Source organism: Antedon bifida, chromosome 6, assembly GCF_963402885.1.
Source record: "Antedon bifida chromosome 6, ecAntBifi1.1, whole genome shotgun sequence".
In the NCBI taxonomy this organism is placed as follows: Eukaryota; Metazoa; Echinodermata; class Crinoidea; order Comatulida; family Antedonidae; genus Antedon; species Antedon bifida.
Genome location: NC_136231.1, coordinates 7,970,246 through 7,991,098, shown reverse-complemented (window position 1 = coordinate 7,991,098; position 20,853 = coordinate 7,970,246). Strand labels below are relative to the sequence as shown.

The window sequence follows — 20,853 nt, the reverse complement described above, 5'->3', positions numbered from 1 at the left end:
ATTAATTGACAAAACTAATGTTTTGCAAACTTGAAGGTAATTCTATTACTAAACTTTTTGGTAAAAAACTTGCTTATGTTGACAAAGGTACCTATCTTGGTCATATTCTTATGTGTGATTGCAGTGATGAGGCCGACATTCAAAGTCAGTACAGGTCTTTGTGTATTAGAAACAACTCACTCAATCGTAAATTTATGAAATGCTCTACCAATGTTAAATGTTGTTTCTTTATATCTTACTGTATTAATATGTATTGTGCAGCCCTTTGGTGCAACTATCGTATGAAGAATATTAGATCTCTTAATGTATGCTACAATAATGCTCTGCGCCGTATACTTAATGTCTCTAGAAGTAGTAGTGCCAGTGCAATGTTTATTGAACATGGTGTCCCTTCCTTTAATGAGTACATGCGAAAATCTACCTATGGTTTCATGCAACGTATGTTGAATAGTGGTAACATCCTTGTTGCTTGTGTTTGCAAACATATGCTCCATAACTCCAAAATGTATTGTAGATGGAGAAGCATTCTATATACTTAAGTTTAGATTTTTCTTTTTCTGTTTATAAGTTTATTAATATGGATGATATTTACTTACTTGCAATGAACTGTGATGGGAGCATCACTGGGAATATCTTCCCTGTCCAAAAGTTTTAGAAACTCAAGTACAGATTCTGCAGATGATGGGATCTTGCTTGAACTTGGCCAGCCAAGGTACTGGTATTGTTTGATTTCACGTGGTTTCTCTTTCTAAAAATAGAATTTATATATTTCTTAGATTATATTCAGTTGAACATGTATTTAAATCTTGAATTCACATCTTTATATACAGGGATAATTATACATTACTATAATAAAGGTATAGTATGAACTGGGAAATGTCTACATGTATCAGTAGTTGCGTTGTTAAGCTCTGTCAACGCTATCAAACTTTATGTGACAAAAAATGTGATGTACCCATATATGGACATGATGACATCATAACTACCATATTTGGGCACTTCACACTAGTTTTAAGCATCAGGAATCTAAACGATAAGTTCACCTATGTTTGTGGTAAATGACAATACAGAATCATCTTATCTTATCATTATATAAATAATGATTAATAGAATATATTTATTATTGATATGTATTTATCATCTATTGCACTTGCATGTACGTATGTACTTCACATACCGATCTTGAAGTATTTTTTAACTGGAATGTTCTACAGATGGCTGCCTTTGAGTTTTCTGTTGAAACATATTCAATTATCATTGGCCCATGTTGTTCAGATCCAGATTCTGGCCAATATTTGCCATATGTCTATAAAGAAAGAAATGTAATAAAAATGTTTGAGTACAGATATTAAAATGTATGTTCTGCTGTGCAGAAATGCACTACATTTTATGACTTGGTTCAAGAATATGAGATATATTTATAATAAGAATGTATAAAGTTACAATTTAAAATATATAATTAAATTATGATCATTTAAATTCATTTGTAAAATAAGCAAAGACATAAATGTTATTATAGATATAATATTAAACGAGTAAGTGGCCGAGCAGTTAAGACAGCAGAACCATAATTACGTAGCCATAACATCTGCAAGGGTTCGAGGCTCACTCACTCCATGGTTCTGGTGGCAGTACGAGTCTTCTTGTCTTTCAAGACAAGTAGGGGATTACCCAGTGTAACTGTGCAATTGGGACTGGACTGTTTTATAGGTGTATACCACCGGTTGGTCCCATCCTTCACTAATTTACATCTTAGTGATAAGTTGAATAAATAAAATAATTAAAAATATATATATTTAAGGTAAAGAATTTTCCAATTCATTACCTGGTCAGTGCTTGGATCATCATTAAGCATTACAATCAGTTTTGATTTGTAATCATAAACCATACACAAGAAGTCAGCTATTGTATTTGGCAATGGCATTTGTGTTGATATATACATATCCTTGCCACGATAACCCTGTAAAATAAACAAACATCATATAGTATGTTAGATGGCATTTATGGTTCTTTATACAATAATATTTCACAATTTCATATTACTGTATTATCATAAAGCATCATAGTGCCTCCTTCCGACAGCTGATATTCTCGCCGTTCCTCCAAGTGTTTAGACTATATATGTTAAAATCTAGCAATTTGCCAGGTTTTTGTAAGAAAAACTTCTCTGAAGTGAAAAGTCTACACAACTTAATATGTTACTTTCTTAGTTGAGACGTACATGTAGAAAAGATGCATTGATATAGTTTGTACTGTCCTCTGATGAAAGTGTCATAAGATACGGTCTTGATCCATCAACTATAATATAACAAATATAATATTATTATAAACATTATTTAATAAACATATTATGTTCAATCATGCTATATTTAATTAATTAGCATACTCTAACATCATAAAATTCATCAATTCCTTTTTTTTAATCCCTTGTCACTAACATCAAATTGTATAAATAAAAACAATAGTCCTTACTTGGAATTCTTGAGAGAAACCTGTTTTTAGCCACGTTGGCTGGTAACCTTCCACCGGCTGTATTTTCCTCAGTCATAACAGCATTCATTGCTTCTAAAGCCTGAAAATGATTATTTTAAAATAGGAATAAAAAGAATAAATAGCATATTGCTTGCACATATTTCATCACCCTAACATTAATAATTTATTAATCATATTTTAAGCAGAAACAATCTATGTCTATTATTTCATTTGTTTATATAATATTATGATTGCTTTTTCTTACATTGTATTGTTCCAATATGTATGATCTTTTTGTCAGAGTATTTGATGTCAACAAACTGTTGTAGAAAGGGTTTATGTCTGCTGCTTTTGTTGAAGTCTGTCCGCACACTACTGCTTCCAGTAACGCATCAAAAATGAAGAAGTATTGGTCCTGAACGCAAGAAAAGTTTATTATGAAAATACACATTATAATTGCCATCTTAAAGATGCAATTTTCACAATTAAATGAAAACTTATGACTATTGTGATTAAATTGTATCAACTGTATTAGAAAATCAATTAATACAAATAATTGTTAGCTTTGATATGTACCTTTGGGCTGACCAAATATGTCTGGTTTTCCGGAAAGTCTGGTATATCGAATGTGTTTTTAATGGTAGAAATGAATTAGGGACCTTTTGAACTTTGAGAAAAAATAAAGTCCGGAATTGGGAGAGTCAAAAGTATTACAATTGAAGTAAGCACATTGAAAATCTCACCAATGTTTGCACCATCTTCACTCGGTTTTTCCTCATCTGATTGACAAAATTGAAGACATTAATCTTTCCCTCATCTCGTGCCATGTCCAGCATCTCGCTAATGGCAATCATGGTTCCAGTTCTTCCAACACCAGCACTGAATATAACAAATAAAAGGATGTTGATTTGTACAACTACAACAGATCTGGTGGTCTTTACAAAAACTTAATCCTTTTTTGTCAAACCTTTAGCGAGTGAGTGGCCGAGCGGTTAAGACAGTGGAACCATAATATGTAGCAATAACATCGGCAAGGGTTCGAGGCTCACACATCTGGTTCATGTGCACTTTAAAGAACCTAGTATATCTTTTAAGACAAGTAGGGGGTGACCTCGGTGTACTAGTTCAAACACAGCCACTGTTACAAACTCATCATAGTACACTGGGTGTACACGATGATGTCATACCACTACCATTATTTAAGCACACATCACATAGTGTAGACAGAGCTTTAAGCTTATATTACAAAGAAATGTGATGTGCCATAGATGAACATGTCATGTCATATGTCATTATTATAACTACCATATTTGGGTATATTACTACCATATTTGGACACCTCTATACTGTCAAACTAGGTTGATAGGTGTAGACAGAGCTTAAGAGAGTATATTGCCACACAGACAGAATTTTTTAAACCAAGTTGAAGTATTTCTAGGGTTTACATAAAATAAAAATGATATCTAGCTCATATTAAAAAAGTTTTCTATTATTATAATGGGTAATAAACATGTATTGTCCCCCAAAAACATGAAATTAAAAGATAAATAAAACAGCCTCTAAATAATCCATTTCGCAGCTTTAATAAAGTTAATTACTTTTGTAGAAACAAAAATGGAAAAACAATAATGTTTTCACACATAAAAAGACAAAATAAACTGTTAAATTGGCTGGCAATTTTCCGATCCAATTTTTGGTAAAAGGGAATAACAATACGTAATATTAAAAATGTATATTCAACAAAAAATATTTTTTCAGGGGGACAATACATCTTAATATTAAGGTTCTGAAACTAATGGATTGCCTAGAGGCCCAGATTAAGCATATTGTATTCAATTCCAAATCCTCTACCTGCAATGAACAATGGTAGGCCCTGTGTCAGAGTTTCCAGTCTTTTTTACAACGTCAATAAATCTGAGGACGTCATTTGCAAACTCTGGAACTCCCATATCCGGCCAAACAGTAAAATGGAACTGTTTTATTTCACGAATTTCATCATCCTGTCAGAATAATAGAAAAACAATTTTTAAATGTAAAAAAATCATTAAATTATTGATCTTTTCATCGTTATGAGTTCCTACAATCATCATGTTGATTATCACAGAACTAGTCGGTGTGGTGGCAGTATTTACAGCTGGTTTTGTGTTTAGTTTCGATTGTTTGGATTTACTTTTCTTATATTATTTTATTTTATATTTTTATTATTATTATTATTATTTTTCTTTTTATGCTTTTTATTTATTTTTACAAGGGGGAGCAGTATATCTATAACTTGACCTAATTTAAAATCTGTACTGTACCTTTGTCATTTTAAAGGTCCTTATGGTGTACTGTGGACACTCTTCTTCATCCGTTATTTTCACATCAATACTACCGTATGTCTGACTTTTCTCTGGCCAGTATTTTTCACACTTTTTCTATCAAAACCAAAAGTGAAATACACACCACATTACAAGTAATAGTAAGTTATGTTTAATTCACTGCCCAGTAATTGTTTAGGTTGGCTTGTTGTATCATCACAGCCAATCACATGGCCATCATCCTAAACCATTTTACATAACACCTAAATAATTCCTGTCATTTGATTGGATGATTGTGGGTCACATGGCATGCAATAGTATGCACTATTAAATGATCGTTTAATAGTATTTTTTCCGTGTACGAAAAAAAAATATTCACGCGTCTGGAAAATATTTTGTTTTTTGTAGTACTAGGCATTTTAAGCCTTGCTAGGCCTAGGATTGTTTGATCGTTTGTTGACATAATTAACACTACAGTAGGTGTGTTCATAAAATCCATATGAATATAATATTTAATATAATATTATTAAAAACCAAATGTTACTGTTTTAATTAATGTGAATCAAATGTAGGCCTTGCCTAGGCCTACCTTTTATTTGATTAAAAAATGACAGGAATCTATTTAGATGTTATATAAAACACATAATTAATGTTTTATATTCATGTAATGATACAAAAAATGGCATTTGGTGAATGATGAAAGGTTATATCAACTCGGCGAATATCACATCATCATTCACCTAATGTCATTATTTGTACCATTACACTCATAAAGATTCATTATTTGTATAATAATGAACCATTTGATCTAAGGTTGTTGCAAGTCCTTCTGTTTTGTTTGTCTGTTTTACTTACCTTTCCTGCTTCAAATAGATTAGTAACCATGATGATTATAGAGCTACGTTCTTGCCAAACCATTCTCCAAATATCATCAACAGATGCAGTGTTAGGTCCTAAATTGAAGAAGCATATTCAAAAGTAATAATAAAGTGAAACCAGAACCACACTTAAACTGGCTCAAAATGTCTTCCTTATCATTGGGACTTTCTGACTTTGGGAGAGGTTTCTGTTTTTTAGTTGTTAGAGTTGGCAAATCTTAACTATTTGTACAGATTTTAGTAGACAATTGTACATTTTTTGTAACAACATCCATACTAAAGCTGTCTACACTATCAAAATATATGTGAAAAAAAAATACTATGTATGTGGGTATATTACTACCATATTTTGGCACATCACATTTTTTTTGTCAAACTAGTTTGGTAGTGTAGACAGAGCTTACGTCTATTATAGCAAAATTTACTTACCTTGAGTAGCAATGTAAGCGACTTTCTGTTTGTAGCCCTACAAAACAATAAATACAACAATAAGTTCAACATGATTTTTCAACTATGCCCTACTGTATATGACTACAGTATGTTATTATACATTGTATTTCGATTGGTTCTGTCATACATTTCAGGAACATGTACTGACATAATGGTTTTTTAGACTCTTTATCTTGTTTGCATAGTACATTAGTATGTGTTGGTAATAGCAAAACCATTACATAATAATATTAATTTGTTGTATTTATTTTTGCCTATAGTATTAAAACTTGAATATTGGTAAGCACATACTTCATATACTTCGATTGTTTCTCAGCTTTGATATCTTTGGTTGCTATACTATATTATTACAAATTATGGATTTAGATTTTCCTTTAAACAATTTGGTATTTTTCAACATATAGTATAAATGACAAAACATGACTAATAATACATACCTTATATGCAAGTATAAATGCATAAATAAAAGTTACAGAACATAGTAAGGGATCATGCCAAAATCATTCTACTGCAGTATCTATCTTTTACCTGTTTATGTAAAATATTTATCAGTAAGACTCTCTCTCTTGGGTATACAAACACTTTGTTTACTGCAGTGAAATTGCCTCATAATCTTCAACGTGAAATAAAATCTAACATGTTATTCCAGTAAAAAATTTAGTTACTGTAGTAGAATACGTTTGACATGATCATGGTCAGAAAATAATACTCTCTAGGAAATAGAAGAGACTTACATCAATGTAGCATGCATTGATATAATCTGAGTGTGGATCACCAGGCAAAGGTTCAAGAACAACACGGCAATGATCATCTACAAGATAATTAGTAAAGAGAAGAAGAAAAGTACCCAAATTAGAAGCTACTATCACCTGAATTAAAAAGCTAAATGCATTTATCCTTCACCATTCATAGAAATAAATGTATTCCAATTCCAACAAATATTAGTAATGAGTAAGTTACAATATGAAGCATTATATTATATCATGTGAAACAATTCTAAATTCATTTTAGTAAATGGTATTATTTGGTTGTTTATTTATTATAGCCACAAACCTTTAGGTAGGCATACCAAAAATAATCTTAGGGCACTTATAAAAAATAAATAAAATGGTGGATATACGGTGGATAGTTTTTGCTATAGCATGAAAATAAAAATCTGAAGTTGAATAAAAATACCAGAAATGTAAAATTCAAGTTATTTTACCTATATTTAGTCATCTGATAACATTTTTTACCACACCGTTTATTTTTCATAGCTTTTTAAAATGCCTCTCTATTGTGTACAAAAGAATAGAGATTTTACTGTGTAATTTGAACTATCCCCCCACTGATAAGAAATTGCTTATTTTCAACAAGCTCGTGTAACACAAATAAAATCCCAAAAATTATGAAACATAGGGGAAACTATAGATCGATAATTATTGGAATGTATGATCAATAGAATTTTTTGTCCGCACCTGGCCTTTAAGGTAAAACAAAAACAAAATTACAAACACATTACATTCTGGTATTAGAAATAAGAAAGAATAAAAAACAGAAGCATCACGCCTATTGGAATAGGTTTTTACTATATTTCTTAATTTCAACTTACATGCAACGATGTTACCATAACGATTCTTTGTCTTATTTTCAGAATTCTTGGCTTCATCCCAGGAGTGAATCTGTTCATTCGGCAAAGACTGAACAAAAAAAATCAAAATGCATTGATTGGTTTTTTAATACTGGCATTCATCAGCTGGTTCTCTCTGAAAATTTATGTATGGTATATACTTTACTGCATTTATAGCCATAGAAGTTTATAAGTATCTTTATATATGGCCATACAGCATTGAAACACCGGTTCTCATCAGATCACCGAAGTTAAGCAATGTTGGGTCCGGTTGCATTCTGGATGGGAGACCGTCTAGAATCGCGGAGGGTTCTGTATATACCCGAGAGTGATGGTGTAATGATAATATCAGATTAGGCATTGGTTCGAACCTATCTGTACCATACTAACTGTATCCTTAGGCAAGATGCTTTACTCTCATTGCCTCGTCCTTCGAATGGGACGTAAAGCCGTTGGTCCTGTGTACATGTGCATGTTAAAGAACTTGGTACACTATTCGCAAAGAGTAGGGGATCGCCTCCCGGTGTGCTGATCTGGTAGGCGTTGCACTACTGGCAAATCTGAATTTCCACAGTTTCCAGTTAAGCTTAAGGACAAATATAAATAGCTTTATCCTATAGCACGGCAAATAAGGTGATGGATTACTACAAGACTTTTTGTGAGAATGAACCTTCTGAACTGACACTATTATACACCTAGATCATTACGTTGCTTTCAAGGTGAGAATAGGCTTATACTGAATCAAATGTTATATACAAGTAACCAATCAAATGGCAAGGATATTTTTCAATGAGAATTAACTCAAAATATTGATGTACCAATATACGATACCTCAAAATCATTTTCAAATCCTTCCTCTTTATCCATCCTCTTCTTTTTCACATATGCTACAAGGTGTTCTATTTTAACAGGTCGATGCACTCTTGTAGCCTTTGAACTCTCTGGCTTTGCTTTTAACGGTGGCTTTGTGTAACTGTTTATGGTATCAGCAATGGTGTCCTCTGATGGAACATGAGGTAGTCTACTTTCTATAATAAAATTAATTAGGTAAGTCTGTTGCTTTATGCTTGCATTGTTTTCAATGCTTTTTTGATGCAAAATCTTAGCCCTAAGAAGACCTTGCAGTCTTCTTAATTTTCCCTATTATCTTATTAAATATAAATGTATCATACCTAAAGTATATTTAATGTGATTATTTATCTTTCTCCTTACTTACAACTGCATGTCATATTTTTCAAATATTACCAAGTTCAATCTTTTTGACTACAATAGTTTGTTTAAAACATGATGTATATTTAATGTTTTGAGCATGGTTTATGATAACATACCTGTTTTCAGTTTTGACATCGGTAGCATAGGTTTTGGTGGATTTTTTTCCCTTAAAAAAAGTGATTTTTAAAATTCCTTTACATAAAGGCAGATGTTTCTACTTATGTTAATTGTAATGTAACATTATATCACCAACAAAAAAATATTAATCTTAACAATCAATCTGATCTCACATAAATATAAGTTGATTTAACAACTTACCTAGAATCAACAAAACTAATTAATAACTAAATAATTAATTAAATTAAATCAATTAATGAATTTGATAATATAATTTATGTTTTTACCTTCTTTTATATTTAATAAACCAGACCAGACCCAGAACAATAACAGCCAGAATCAAAGCAAACAGTATTCCTAAAATCATGCCTATGGATGGGTCGTTTGATCCAGCTAATAGGTAAAAATAATAATCATATTAAATATTTAATATTTGGTTAACTATTGTATGAAATAACAAATTACAACCAATCAGATACTGTATAGCTATTTTTAAGAGCGCACTCAATTTTTTCAAAAACTAACTTTAGATAACCATGGAGAAATTAGTACCAAGTTGATGAATCTGAATCAAGACACTTAATGTAATCTGTTCATGATTTCTTGTAAATTAAACATTTTCTAAGATGTGTATGCTAATTAAGACTGTGTAGCAGTATCATTATGCTTCAAATTTAGACACTGCCACAATGTGTTTACATTGCTATGTTTGTTTGTAGTTGAATCAATTAATGTGAAATTTATATACATAGTAATCATCATTAAATAACATCGTTGAATGAAATGATAAAAATCATATTAGACTTATCATATATTCTGGTTTCGAATCTCAGTTGGGGTGACTTTTTCTCATTCTCACATATTTCCTCATCTTATCGTTTAAAATCAATTAATACATTTTCAATATATAACTGGGTGGTTTAGAAAGATTTGTCTGTGTATGTGGTGTTTATGTATATACAGTATGTTTACGCCTCATTGCTGTTTACATATAGTGCATTATTTTCCCTGCCATTCATTGTGTCTTTTGGAATACAAAATGCTAAAAAAAGTACTTGGTGTACAAAATGCAGCATAAACAACTTGGTATATTTATAAAACCAGACTGCAATACTACTATATATACCAATTAAACATTGAGGAGCATTTTTTTTGTAAAATAAGGTAAATATAAAATGTTATGACTTACGTTGAATTGATTTTCCGCTGCGGCTGCCATCCTGAAAAAAAGTTTCTTTCAATAAACAATGTATTATATAATACAAATATCTTTTAAAAACATTGGAAAGAAGGTGAAGCAAGTTTGCAAAAATAACTAAACTATTTAAACATAAACAGCGCCCTCATTTTGTTATTCGCCCTCTATAGATGCGATGAAAGACTGTTTGTGATTGGTCAAAACTCACGGTAGTAACCTGGTATGAGCACGAGCTGAACATCCGGTGATACGGCTCGAAAAAAAACTAATTGTTAATAATTACTTAACAATATTATTACTGTAAAGTATGCCTAATACAGTATTACTGTAAAGTGTAGAATTATTGATCGAAATTCTTCTGGTAAATCTGAATCATTAATTAGTAATTATTTTGCATTTATACTTTGGAAGGTAAGGTGAATGCAACGCCTAGGCAGGCTTATTACATAAAGGAGGCCTAGCTAGCCAACCCAGCAAATATTCTACTGGTTGTTGGCTATATAATGTATTACAGATATCACCTTTTATATCAGTGAAATATAAGATTTGACATACCCTTGAGAATGATATTTTGCTCTCAGGAATATATATTTCCCTCAGCTTGCACTTTGGGAAATATATATTTCCCTCAGCTTGCACTTTGGGAAATATATATTCCCTCAAGAAAAATATCATTTTCTCTGGGATGTCAAATCTTGTATTTCACCTCTTAGCAGGTATCTATATATATATATATATATATTTCAAAATGTATTATAATTATAGTAACAATGAAACTCTTTCTAAACAGTATAAAAATATAACTTACATTGATTGCATCATCAGTTCTAAAAGAAAGAAAGTACTTGTTGTCTTTGCTTACGGGAGCATTGTAATAACCATTGTGAACTTTTCCATCTCCTATAATGAAAATGTCTGGCACTTCATCTCTTGGAAAAGATGCACTAATGTACTTATCAGGTGAATCTTTATGTGTTAGCTTTTCCTCCGCATTTCGACGTTTAGCACTTCTTTCTTTTTCAACCAGTATTACATAATTACTGAAGAGGAAAAATAAACAACATACTGTAAGATATTTAAACAATATTTAAACAAAACGTCCAAGATATAAAAGAGGGAACATCTATGCATGCTACAGACCATTGGCAGATCTATCACAAAACTCAATTAATTCATTGCAATCGCCTGTGAGTTGTAGCCATGGTATGGCAACCTCTCTGTCACACAGCTACTGCACTTTTAGATTAATTATTCTGAAATAGTGCACCAAATTCACTCTGTATGTGCTGCTCTATATTTGACACTCATTCATTTCACAGGGAAGTGTTCCCAGAACAGAGGCGTCCCCTGAACAGGGGTGCCCAAAGAAGGTACAGTACTGTATTATACTGCATAATATACAGTACTTTCTCAAAATCAAACATAATGCTGATTTACATGCATTTCACATAGTAAAGCTTATAAGATGTTTTGAAGCCTTGGAAATTGTAATTGTAAAATAGTTTCCAGGTTTTGAAAGAGTTGTTTGTATGTATATATATTTATTGCTCCCTTTTTTCTAACCTGATGTAGATAAAATCTTCAATTGGGAAAAGCTCAACTGTAATAGTTGAGTCTGTTGTCGACACCACTTTTAACGTTGGTTGTTTTGGAACTATATTAAGAAGAAAACATACATTTGAGTAGAAATAGACATTTGAACTAATGAGCTTATTTTAAATCAAAGTATTATTTAGTAGTTACAGTTACAATATAGCTGGTGAAACATAAAAATGGAAATCAACATTAAATACAAAAATACTTTTATAATATAGACAATGGCACGTATGTTTGGCTATGAGAAGCAACATCTTATTCAATTTCTTTTACAACATCACAACACGTCACACAACTCTCATATGAATCTCTTGAAGGTTAGCCAATCACCATTGTAATCATATAGTTCTTATTTTTAATCTAACCTGGAGGGGTGACTGTAGTAGTATTTTTGGTCAAGTGCTTGCCATCTCCAGCCTCTGTACTGGCATAAACTTCAATCGCATACATGGTAGCAGGCTCCAGATCTTCTATCATGCATCTATTATGACTCAATTCCCCCTTGCATTCTGTTGCATCAATCCAGTCTCCTGTTATATCTGCATCAGGCTCAAACAGTCTTTCTAGTATTCTATATTTTATCTAATGATAAACAGAAAATTTAACATAATTTGTTTAGGCATCTGGTTTTGTTATATTTCCTATATAACACTTTCTTTCTTTTTACACTTCTGTTAAAGATATATTGTCCCCCTAAAAAATAATTTTTTTCATTTTTTTTGTTGAATATGCCATTTTAATATCACATAATAGTGATTCACTATGACCAAAAACTTGAACCAAAAAAAAAAACATTTTCCACCAAAAAAATGTAATTTAAAGCATAATATACCTAAATTGTCTGGAAGACAATGGTTTTTGGTTGAAATTAACCATTTCTTTTGTCTTTTTATAAGTGAAATAATTATTTTTGATGATTTTTTTTCTACAGAAGTGAATAACTTTATTAAAACCGTGAAATTGCCTATTCAAAATCTGATTTTATTAATCTTTATTTTTTCATGTTTTTGGGGGACAATACATCTTTAAACAGAACAGACTTTTTGTATTTTGTGCTATACACATTTAAAACCATTAACCATGCACATGACCTAGGTCAAAACAAATAAGTATAGATTGTAGGGCATAATTCAAAAGGCAAGATAAAAAATATTATATTTATTCATTCATTTTAAATTAATTCACAGTGTTAACTGTGCTTGTTAATCAAATCAAATAATACTATACAACTGAATAAAATAAACACAATCAATAATAATAATTTACTCACTGTATACTTGAGAATTTCTCCATTAGGGTTTTTTGGCTTTCCCCATGAGACTGTTACACTCTTTTCTTTAGTATTATTGATTTGAAAATTGCTAACAGGACCTGGTTCTAAAGATAAGAAAAATGAAATGATATGTACACAATACATCACTATGGAATAACAGTTGGTGTCATGGTACCACATGCATGTTATAAATAGATAATCAATAGGTGCTGTGAGTGAGTGGCAGTTTGGTGAGTGAGTGACGGTTGTGTGAGTAAGTGGCGGTTGGGTGAGTGAGTGGTGGTTGGGTGAGTGAGTGGCGGTTGGGTGAGTGAGTGGCGGTTGTGTGAGTGAGCGGCGGTTGGGTGAGTGAGTGGCGGTTTGGTGAGTGAGTGGCGGTTTGGTGAGTGAGTGGCGGTTGTGTGAGTAAGTGGCGGTTGGGTGAGTGAGTGGTGGTTGGGTAAGTGAGTGGCGGTTAGGTGAGTGGTGGTTGGGTGAGTGAGTGGTGGAGCAGTTAAGAGCTCACTCGCAGCATGGGTCTGGTGGTAGAACGAGTCTTCTCGATAAGGACAGTGTACATATCTAGCTTATGTCCACTTTTAAGAACCTAGTACATCTTCCAAGACAAGGAGGGGGTTACCCAGTGTATTAGTACATCACAGCCACTGATCATAACTGGGCCCTCTGGGAGACCAATCTTTGACTGAAGAGGTTGCCCAGTATAAATAAAATATTTCAACAATACAATATTGGAGCTTTATTATTTGTTATAGATTATTATTTAAATGTGTACTAGAATATAAAAACTTATGCTCATAAAACTTACTACCAGGAATAGTCAAAACATAAATGATATCACTCAAAGGTCCCCTACCAACAGATGTGAAAGCAGCAGCCTTTAAAAATAGAAACAAATTAAAATAATTATGTATAAAAAAAAACTATAGTTTCAATATTTAACTTATTTGTGCACTGTGTATGTAGTAAAAAATACTGATGTGAGTAATATGCTTCGATCTTCCAACATATTGATTCAAATGCCAACAGTTCTTTTTAGAACTACATATTAGTACAGCAAACATTTGTTGCGTTACCAGAATTCACAATTCATTTATTGTGATCGAAAAAAGTCGCACACATTTTCAGCAAAATTAACCATGTTCAAAGGTGCTTACGATGCTAAATTATCGTTTAAATTTCTTAAGCAACCTCGTGGTCCTTCTAAAATGGAACTTTTTGTGAAAATTTTACTGAATTTGTACAAAATTTGATATACAGTATAGAAAATTAGTAATTCAATGATATAACACATATTAATTATGAATACTTTAGAATTACTAATAATTGTTAATATTTATTGGAATTAGTTTTTGAACCACATTGAAATAATATACTCTAAGTATAAATTATATGTTCATACCTGAATTGTGTAATTTGTGTTAGGTGTAAGTTCTCTGACTTCATAACTAAATACAAGTTTGTCCCTTTCTGCATCTGATACGTTATACAATATTAGAACTTCCTCATTTCCTACAACGATTAGCTGGTAGCTTATGACAATCCCATTGGCTGGTTCTGGTCTTGACCACTCAATCAGGAATGACACAGTGTCAGTATTCAGGATATTAATATTTCGTGGAACTGTAGGAGCTAATAGAAGATTGTGAATTTAAACTTTGGCAATTAAATTAATCAATTTCAAGAATAATATCAAACCAATTTGTGATAAAATTTTAAACACACTATATATAAAGTCACAACATATCAAGACGATTCGATTTATGTATCTAACTGATCTCAACTCAAAGTTATGCAATGACATGATCGCCTTTTACGGAACTATATGAACTAACTGCAACTGAAAACTTATAATTGTGTCACATGTGTGGTATGGGTAAACGCAACCAATAGCGAGCAGTTCGATGCTGACAAACAAGCACTCATGCTCACTTGTTTCTATTCAACTATGAATCACATCATGCTCATGGTATCGTAACCAACAGACTCGCACTGGTTCCTTCTTTATGTGGATTCATTACAATTTTATTTCCATACATATCTTCTTCATCTCTTTACATATATTTTTCTCTATTAACACATTTCCATTTCAATACACTATACATACTATTCTATAAACAATGTCTGTTTACATACACTTTTTTTTTTCAAAATTGTATTCATTTGTTTACATATTATCATATTTTCCATTATTTTCATCTTTTAACTATACATTTTACTTGTACTGATGAATTACATTACATACATATTACACATTTTCCATTAACATATTTTTTTCTTATTAACATTTTATGTTTAATAAACCCATCCAAATTAACATCAAAAGTTAACATAAGTGCTCTTGAGCAACTAGTTGTTTTCAGTTTATAAGATTTAGATTTAAATCTCTTGGAATAAACTAAAACAATGATATATTCAAACAAATATATTAGTACTTACTTGATTCTTTTGTGATAAATCCTAATTCGTTGCTGTCACTGTCACCAATTGAATTAAACCCCCTTACACTGACTATGTACTCAGTAAATGGTTTAAGGTTGGTTACATGATATTCACGATCTGTCACATTATCATCAGTGAGAATGCCTTCTTCACCAACCGTGGTACGGATACTGAATTTGTAGCCTCTAATAAAACCCCTTCTGGAGCCACATTCTATGTTAGTCCATTTAAAAGTAGCATTTTCACTTGACAACGATGTGTTGAATAGGTCCCTTGGACCAGCTAGAGGAGCTATGTATGAATATGTATACACAATTATAAAAACTACATAAAGTGATTTTGAATGGAAGGCTTTAAATTCGAATATGAGTAGAAAAGTTACACAACGTTTATACTGTGATGTCAGACCACAGTACTGTACTGTAGTGATCATAGAGTATGGCAGATCACTAACCTGAACAGGACATTTTTGGTTAATATTTCCTACAAGGATATAAAGCAAATTATAAAACCTTCAAATTCCAAAGTAACTATTGTGTTTGTGTTTTTGCCAGTCATAGCCAGATTTGTGTTGGTTTTTATATTGTATAAATTATAAACTTTTTATTTGATTTATTTAAATAAATAAAAATATAAATCTGGACTGAAGATTTAAATATACATTGAAGAACTACATGTGCTCTGAGTTGCATATCATCAAAAGCATGTCACATGGTATCGTAATGTCAGCTGCTTTGTTGTATTCTATGTAACTCCATCTATTTTGGTCAAGCCAACATTTGTTTAATACTAATAAAAAATATATAAACCAAACCATACATTTTACAACATATCAACCTCCCTATTAGGGCTGTGAAGTGAATTTGGTTTTTTTTTCTGAACATGAGGTTATTGTAGAACTTATTGTTTCTCAATTTTCCTTCTTGTTCTTGAGAATAATAACCCAAATTGGAGTACTATTAATATTTACCTTGTTCTGGAGTTGAAATATTCTGGATGTATGCTGGACCAATGCCTGCATCTGTTTCAGCACTAATAGTGACAACATACTCAGAATACGGTTCTAAACCTGATAAATCTATGTTAGCATCTTGTTCTTCAAAACTGCTTGAATCACCATTTGTGTTTGCATGGCACATATCTTTATTGGTCAAATTTGCTTCAATGTAGTATTTTACTATCTCACAGGTCAAAGGTCGTGGTCTGTCCCATTCAAAGGTTAATCCATCTTCTGTAATTAATCCTTTTTCTACTTTTGTTGGAACTAGTAAAAATAAAAAATACAATAAAAAGAAATCAAAATTTGTATTAACAATACATTAATATATATTATTCAAAATGGCTGTAATATTTAAAAAAAATATCTATGAAGAAAATTTACAAAGCACGCAAATAGCAAAAAAGTGTTTTTTTCATTTATTTTGAATTATTGAGGCAATATATTTGATTCTTTGTTCAACTTATTGAACTACTACTTTTAGACATTCAACAACTAATAGCACTTTACCTTCAGATATAGTTGTTGCTTGAATGTTTGCACTCGGAGGCTCTTTTCCAGCAGTTCCTTCACCTTTTACTTTAAAATCATATGTTGTGCAGGGGCTTAAATTATCTAACACTACATATCGTTGGTCACCTTCCACTGTACCTTTTGTAGTTTCACTGTTACCTTGTTCCAATACATAGTTGTATTTATCTATACTACTTTCTCTAAAACCACATGGAATTTCTTCCCATGTAAAATTTAATGAGCGAGCATTGATTGTGTCATAGGAAACATTCTCTGGTGCTGCTTTAGGGGCTAAAAGAAATAGAAAATAAATTGTAATCCAACATATCCTAACCAAACAGCATGTGTGTAGAAATTATAACATTAACATATTATATCAACTTTGACATAATTACTCTCTATTATTATAAGGAAATTTAAATATTTCAGTTCAGATTGTTTAGTGTTTTTATAGATGTTCATGCCAAATCAAAATCACCAATTAAAAACGAATTTAAGAGTTTTCTATGGCAGAAATAAAAACAAAACTAAATAACTACACTGTGCAATATATTTTATTAAACACTTTGTATATAGTAGGCCTCTTCAAACTTTGAGGACAGATTTTATTCTTGATGATCTCATTATAAATGTCTCCTACACTTACCTCTTTGTTTTGTAGTGTTAAAACCAGCTCTACCAAATCCATAAATAATACCGTCATTATCACTTTTATTTACTCCAGCTGATACAACCACTTCGTAAGTAGAAAATGGATCTAGCTCTTTTAGTATAAACTTGGTCGTAGAACCATTAACATTTTTAATGGTATATTCATGTGATTCTTGAAGACATCCATCAAATAATGTCTGTCTATACTTTATCTGGTACTGAACTATTGGACAGTAGACTACCTCAGGCACTGACCAAGTCACATTCATTTTTTTAACTTTTTGATGATGTTGAACTTTAACAGAGACGTTGCCAGGACCTACAGTAAAAAATAAAAAAATAAAAAAAAACGTACGTTTAATGATACATTAATACAAAAAAGAAAAGTGACATTGTAAGTAAAACATTTGCCCATGAAGCCTGTCCTGACTAAGCAAAAGCCTATACTGGTTTTGTCAGCACTGTGGCTTCGTTTATACACATACATATATGTCAACATTGTACAGTAAATTAAAGGCCTCCAATGTAGGAAGGAAATAAACAGTTTTCACTTTAACAGACAAAAAGTTTTATTTTAAGATAAATGTAAATGTACAGGTATGGTTGTTTTTAATGCACAGGTGGCATACTTACCTGCAGTATTCATAGTAATATCAGGCCCAGTAGCAAATTCTCCACAGCCAACTAATGTGCATGCAGCTACCTGTGGTGTCACAGTTTCACAGGGGTAAATTCCTGTAATTGTTGCATGTTGAGCGGATGTTTCCTCTGGGCCAATCATATTTCCATCCTCATCAACAACTTTAACAATGTATTTTGTAATTTCTCCTCTCCGTTTTAGACAGGAAACTGAGTCAAAATTGATGGTGATTGATCCAGCAACTTCATTAGTTGCATTAAAGGTGATCATTCCTTCTATGTCTTCTGGGCCATCAAGGGGCTCTGTTAAAAAGAAGATTAAACATTAGTGTATACTCAGCAATACACACCTTAAAATATCAGAAATAGACAGAAAGTCAGCAATAAATGTCATGCCTATAGTTTCTATTAGTAGATAGACAATGGGCCAAAATAAATGTATTGATAGGTAACAAGCCTAAATTTCTTCCACCCAGTAAAAAATTGATATTAAGACAAAAATTAATTTTCAAAAAATTTAATAATTAATTCAATTTATTTAATTTCCATATGAAAACGAAAATTATTAATATTATGGTTAATTATGATAGGTCATCATCCACCCAGTAAAAAATTTATTTTAAGAAAAAAAATTAATTTTCGAAAATTAAAAAATTAATTAAATTAATTTAATTTCCATATGAAAACGAAAATTATTAATATTATGGTTAATCATCACTACCATACATAATATGTCAGCGAACGAAAGCTCCCTTCTATGTCATGTTATATTATCAGAGACAATTATTTAAAAATGTTGAAGTAAAGTGGTTACAAACCTCCTTCATCAGTTGTTGCATTGATGGTTGTTATTGGTCCTTCTATCCTTTGATGATGAGTGACAGCACTGATTTCGATTATATATCTTGAATACGGCTCAAGATTATCAATGGTGTGGCTGAGTTCTGTTACTGTTTTAGTTTCTTCAAAAGCATCTTCATATTCACCGCATAAACCCTGATTTTCAAGTTGGTATGTTAGTTTGTAGTGTTCAATCTGACAATGCTCATGTTCTGGTGCTTCCCACATTACAGTAATGGATCGGTTTCCACTTTCAAGATTGAGATTTTGGACAGCATTGGGAACTAATTATAGATATGAAAATTAAAAATTGTTTTCTGTTCTATTTTGTATTAGAAACATTTTATATTGCAAAACCGAACTGTTTACCTCATTCAAAAATTCATCACAAATTTACTACTATAATATAATTCAGTCTTCACTAAAACCAACAAATGTAACTATATTTAAACAAAAATATTTTATGAAATACATTTTTCTGATGTTGAATAAATGGTTGAAAATACTAGTTTAATAAATATGAATAAACTTTTTACTTTAGTTTAGTAATATATAAAAGTTTAGGTACAAATTATTACTACATATTATTAGTTGTACTGTTAATAGTTTAAAAAAAAAGTTTTTAGTGCAAAATACAAATAAGGTTTTCTTGAATTTAAAATCGATTCCATTACCAGTGTTTTGCCATCTGCTGATTTATAAAACTTGTATTTTAGATTAGTATATTACCTTCTGAATCGGTTTTAACTTGAACTACAACAGAAAAAGGTCCATCACCAGCAGAATTAGTAGCTGCAACACGGACATAGTATGCAGTACAAGGATCCAGATCACTGATGATTTCACTTACGACTTCTATGGTTTCTGTTGCTAATACAGTTTTCGTTTGATGTGATATGTTGTCATTTGTATATCTCAATGTATAGTTACTAGGTGAATTACATCTATCTGGATTAATACTTATTGGCTAAATAAGTAGAAATAAAACAAAGCTGTGATGCTTGTAAATTATTTAAGGATAGCATTCAAATTGGAATTCAAAACTTAAGTGCCTCTGTTCAATGTTATCGTTAATACTCTTCAGCTATCATGGTTTGTCGATAAAAATTGAATTACACTTGCTGTCCATCATTTTAAATTGATCAAAGTCAATGGATAAAAAATGCATATACAAAAAATATCTGCAGAGGGAAGAAAATGGACAACTAATGTGTCAATGTTCAATAATTGAATTGTGACATGACTGAAATGATGGCTACCTTCCCTATTCTAATTTTCTGTGATCTAAAGTAGGCACATTTAACATATGTATTATTCTTAGCTATTTCTATCTATACTCCATAGCAAAAAAATGAAACAAATGTATATTTATTTGGAAAAAAGATTTTTAATCTATAATTGCTGTCACTGTGAGACTAATTCTTCTACTTCTTACTCTGTTTGACCTGCATGAAACATAATGTGAAAAAAACACATAAAACTTTATTACCTGCCACTGTACTTCAATTTCACTATCAGAAACTACAGAAACTTCAACATTGGAAGGCACCATGACAGGAGCTATAAAAACACAAATACAAAGATAAATTTTCCTTGATTTTGAAATTGAATTATTTCAATTAAGAACATAAAAATGGCAATTTATAGATAGCATTTGTATGTTTGTTCT

General features: G+C 31.3%; 1 protein-coding gene across 1 annotated transcript in view; it reads right to left on the bottom strand.

Moving 5' to 3' along the window:
• The window catches only part of LOC144845569 (receptor-type tyrosine-protein phosphatase delta-like), a 45,281-nt gene that overhangs the window by 3,432 nt on the left and 20,996 nt on the right, over nt 1-20,853 (bottom strand). Inside the window, exons 10-40 of the mRNA XM_078702992.1 lie at nt 20,674-20,744; nt 19,914-20,151; nt 19,163-19,468; nt 18,339-18,647; nt 17,701-18,024; nt 17,052-17,345; nt 16,515-16,808; nt 15,542-15,835; nt 14,505-14,734; nt 13,911-13,980; nt 13,103-13,209; nt 12,198-12,414; nt 11,800-11,890; nt 11,045-11,276; nt 10,228-10,258; nt 9,326-9,431; nt 9,038-9,087; nt 8,541-8,737; nt 7,692-7,779; nt 6,835-6,911; nt 6,080-6,116; nt 5,628-5,725; nt 4,773-4,889; nt 4,324-4,472; nt 3,216-3,351; nt 2,738-2,887; nt 2,473-2,572; nt 2,222-2,298; nt 1,826-1,960; nt 1,178-1,306; nt 597-748 (exon numbers count right to left, since the gene is read on the bottom strand). Coding sequence (XP_078559118.1) covers nt 597-748; nt 1,178-1,306; nt 1,826-1,960; nt 2,222-2,298; nt 2,473-2,572; nt 2,738-2,887; nt 3,216-3,351; nt 4,324-4,472; nt 4,773-4,889; nt 5,628-5,725; nt 6,080-6,116; nt 6,835-6,911; nt 7,692-7,779; nt 8,541-8,737; nt 9,038-9,087; nt 9,326-9,431; nt 10,228-10,258; nt 11,045-11,276; nt 11,800-11,890; nt 12,198-12,414; nt 13,103-13,209; nt 13,911-13,980; nt 14,505-14,734; nt 15,542-15,835; nt 16,515-16,808; nt 17,052-17,345; nt 17,701-18,024; nt 18,339-18,647; nt 19,163-19,468; nt 19,914-20,151; nt 20,674-20,744 — 4,906 coding nt within the window. The remainder of the gene's footprint in view (nt 1-596; nt 749-1,177; nt 1,307-1,825; nt 1,961-2,221; nt 2,299-2,472; nt 2,573-2,737; nt 2,888-3,215; nt 3,352-4,323; nt 4,473-4,772; nt 4,890-5,627; nt 5,726-6,079; nt 6,117-6,834; nt 6,912-7,691; nt 7,780-8,540; nt 8,738-9,037; nt 9,088-9,325; nt 9,432-10,227; nt 10,259-11,044; nt 11,277-11,799; nt 11,891-12,197; nt 12,415-13,102; nt 13,210-13,910; nt 13,981-14,504; nt 14,735-15,541; nt 15,836-16,514; nt 16,809-17,051; nt 17,346-17,700; nt 18,025-18,338; nt 18,648-19,162; nt 19,469-19,913; nt 20,152-20,673; nt 20,745-20,853) is intronic.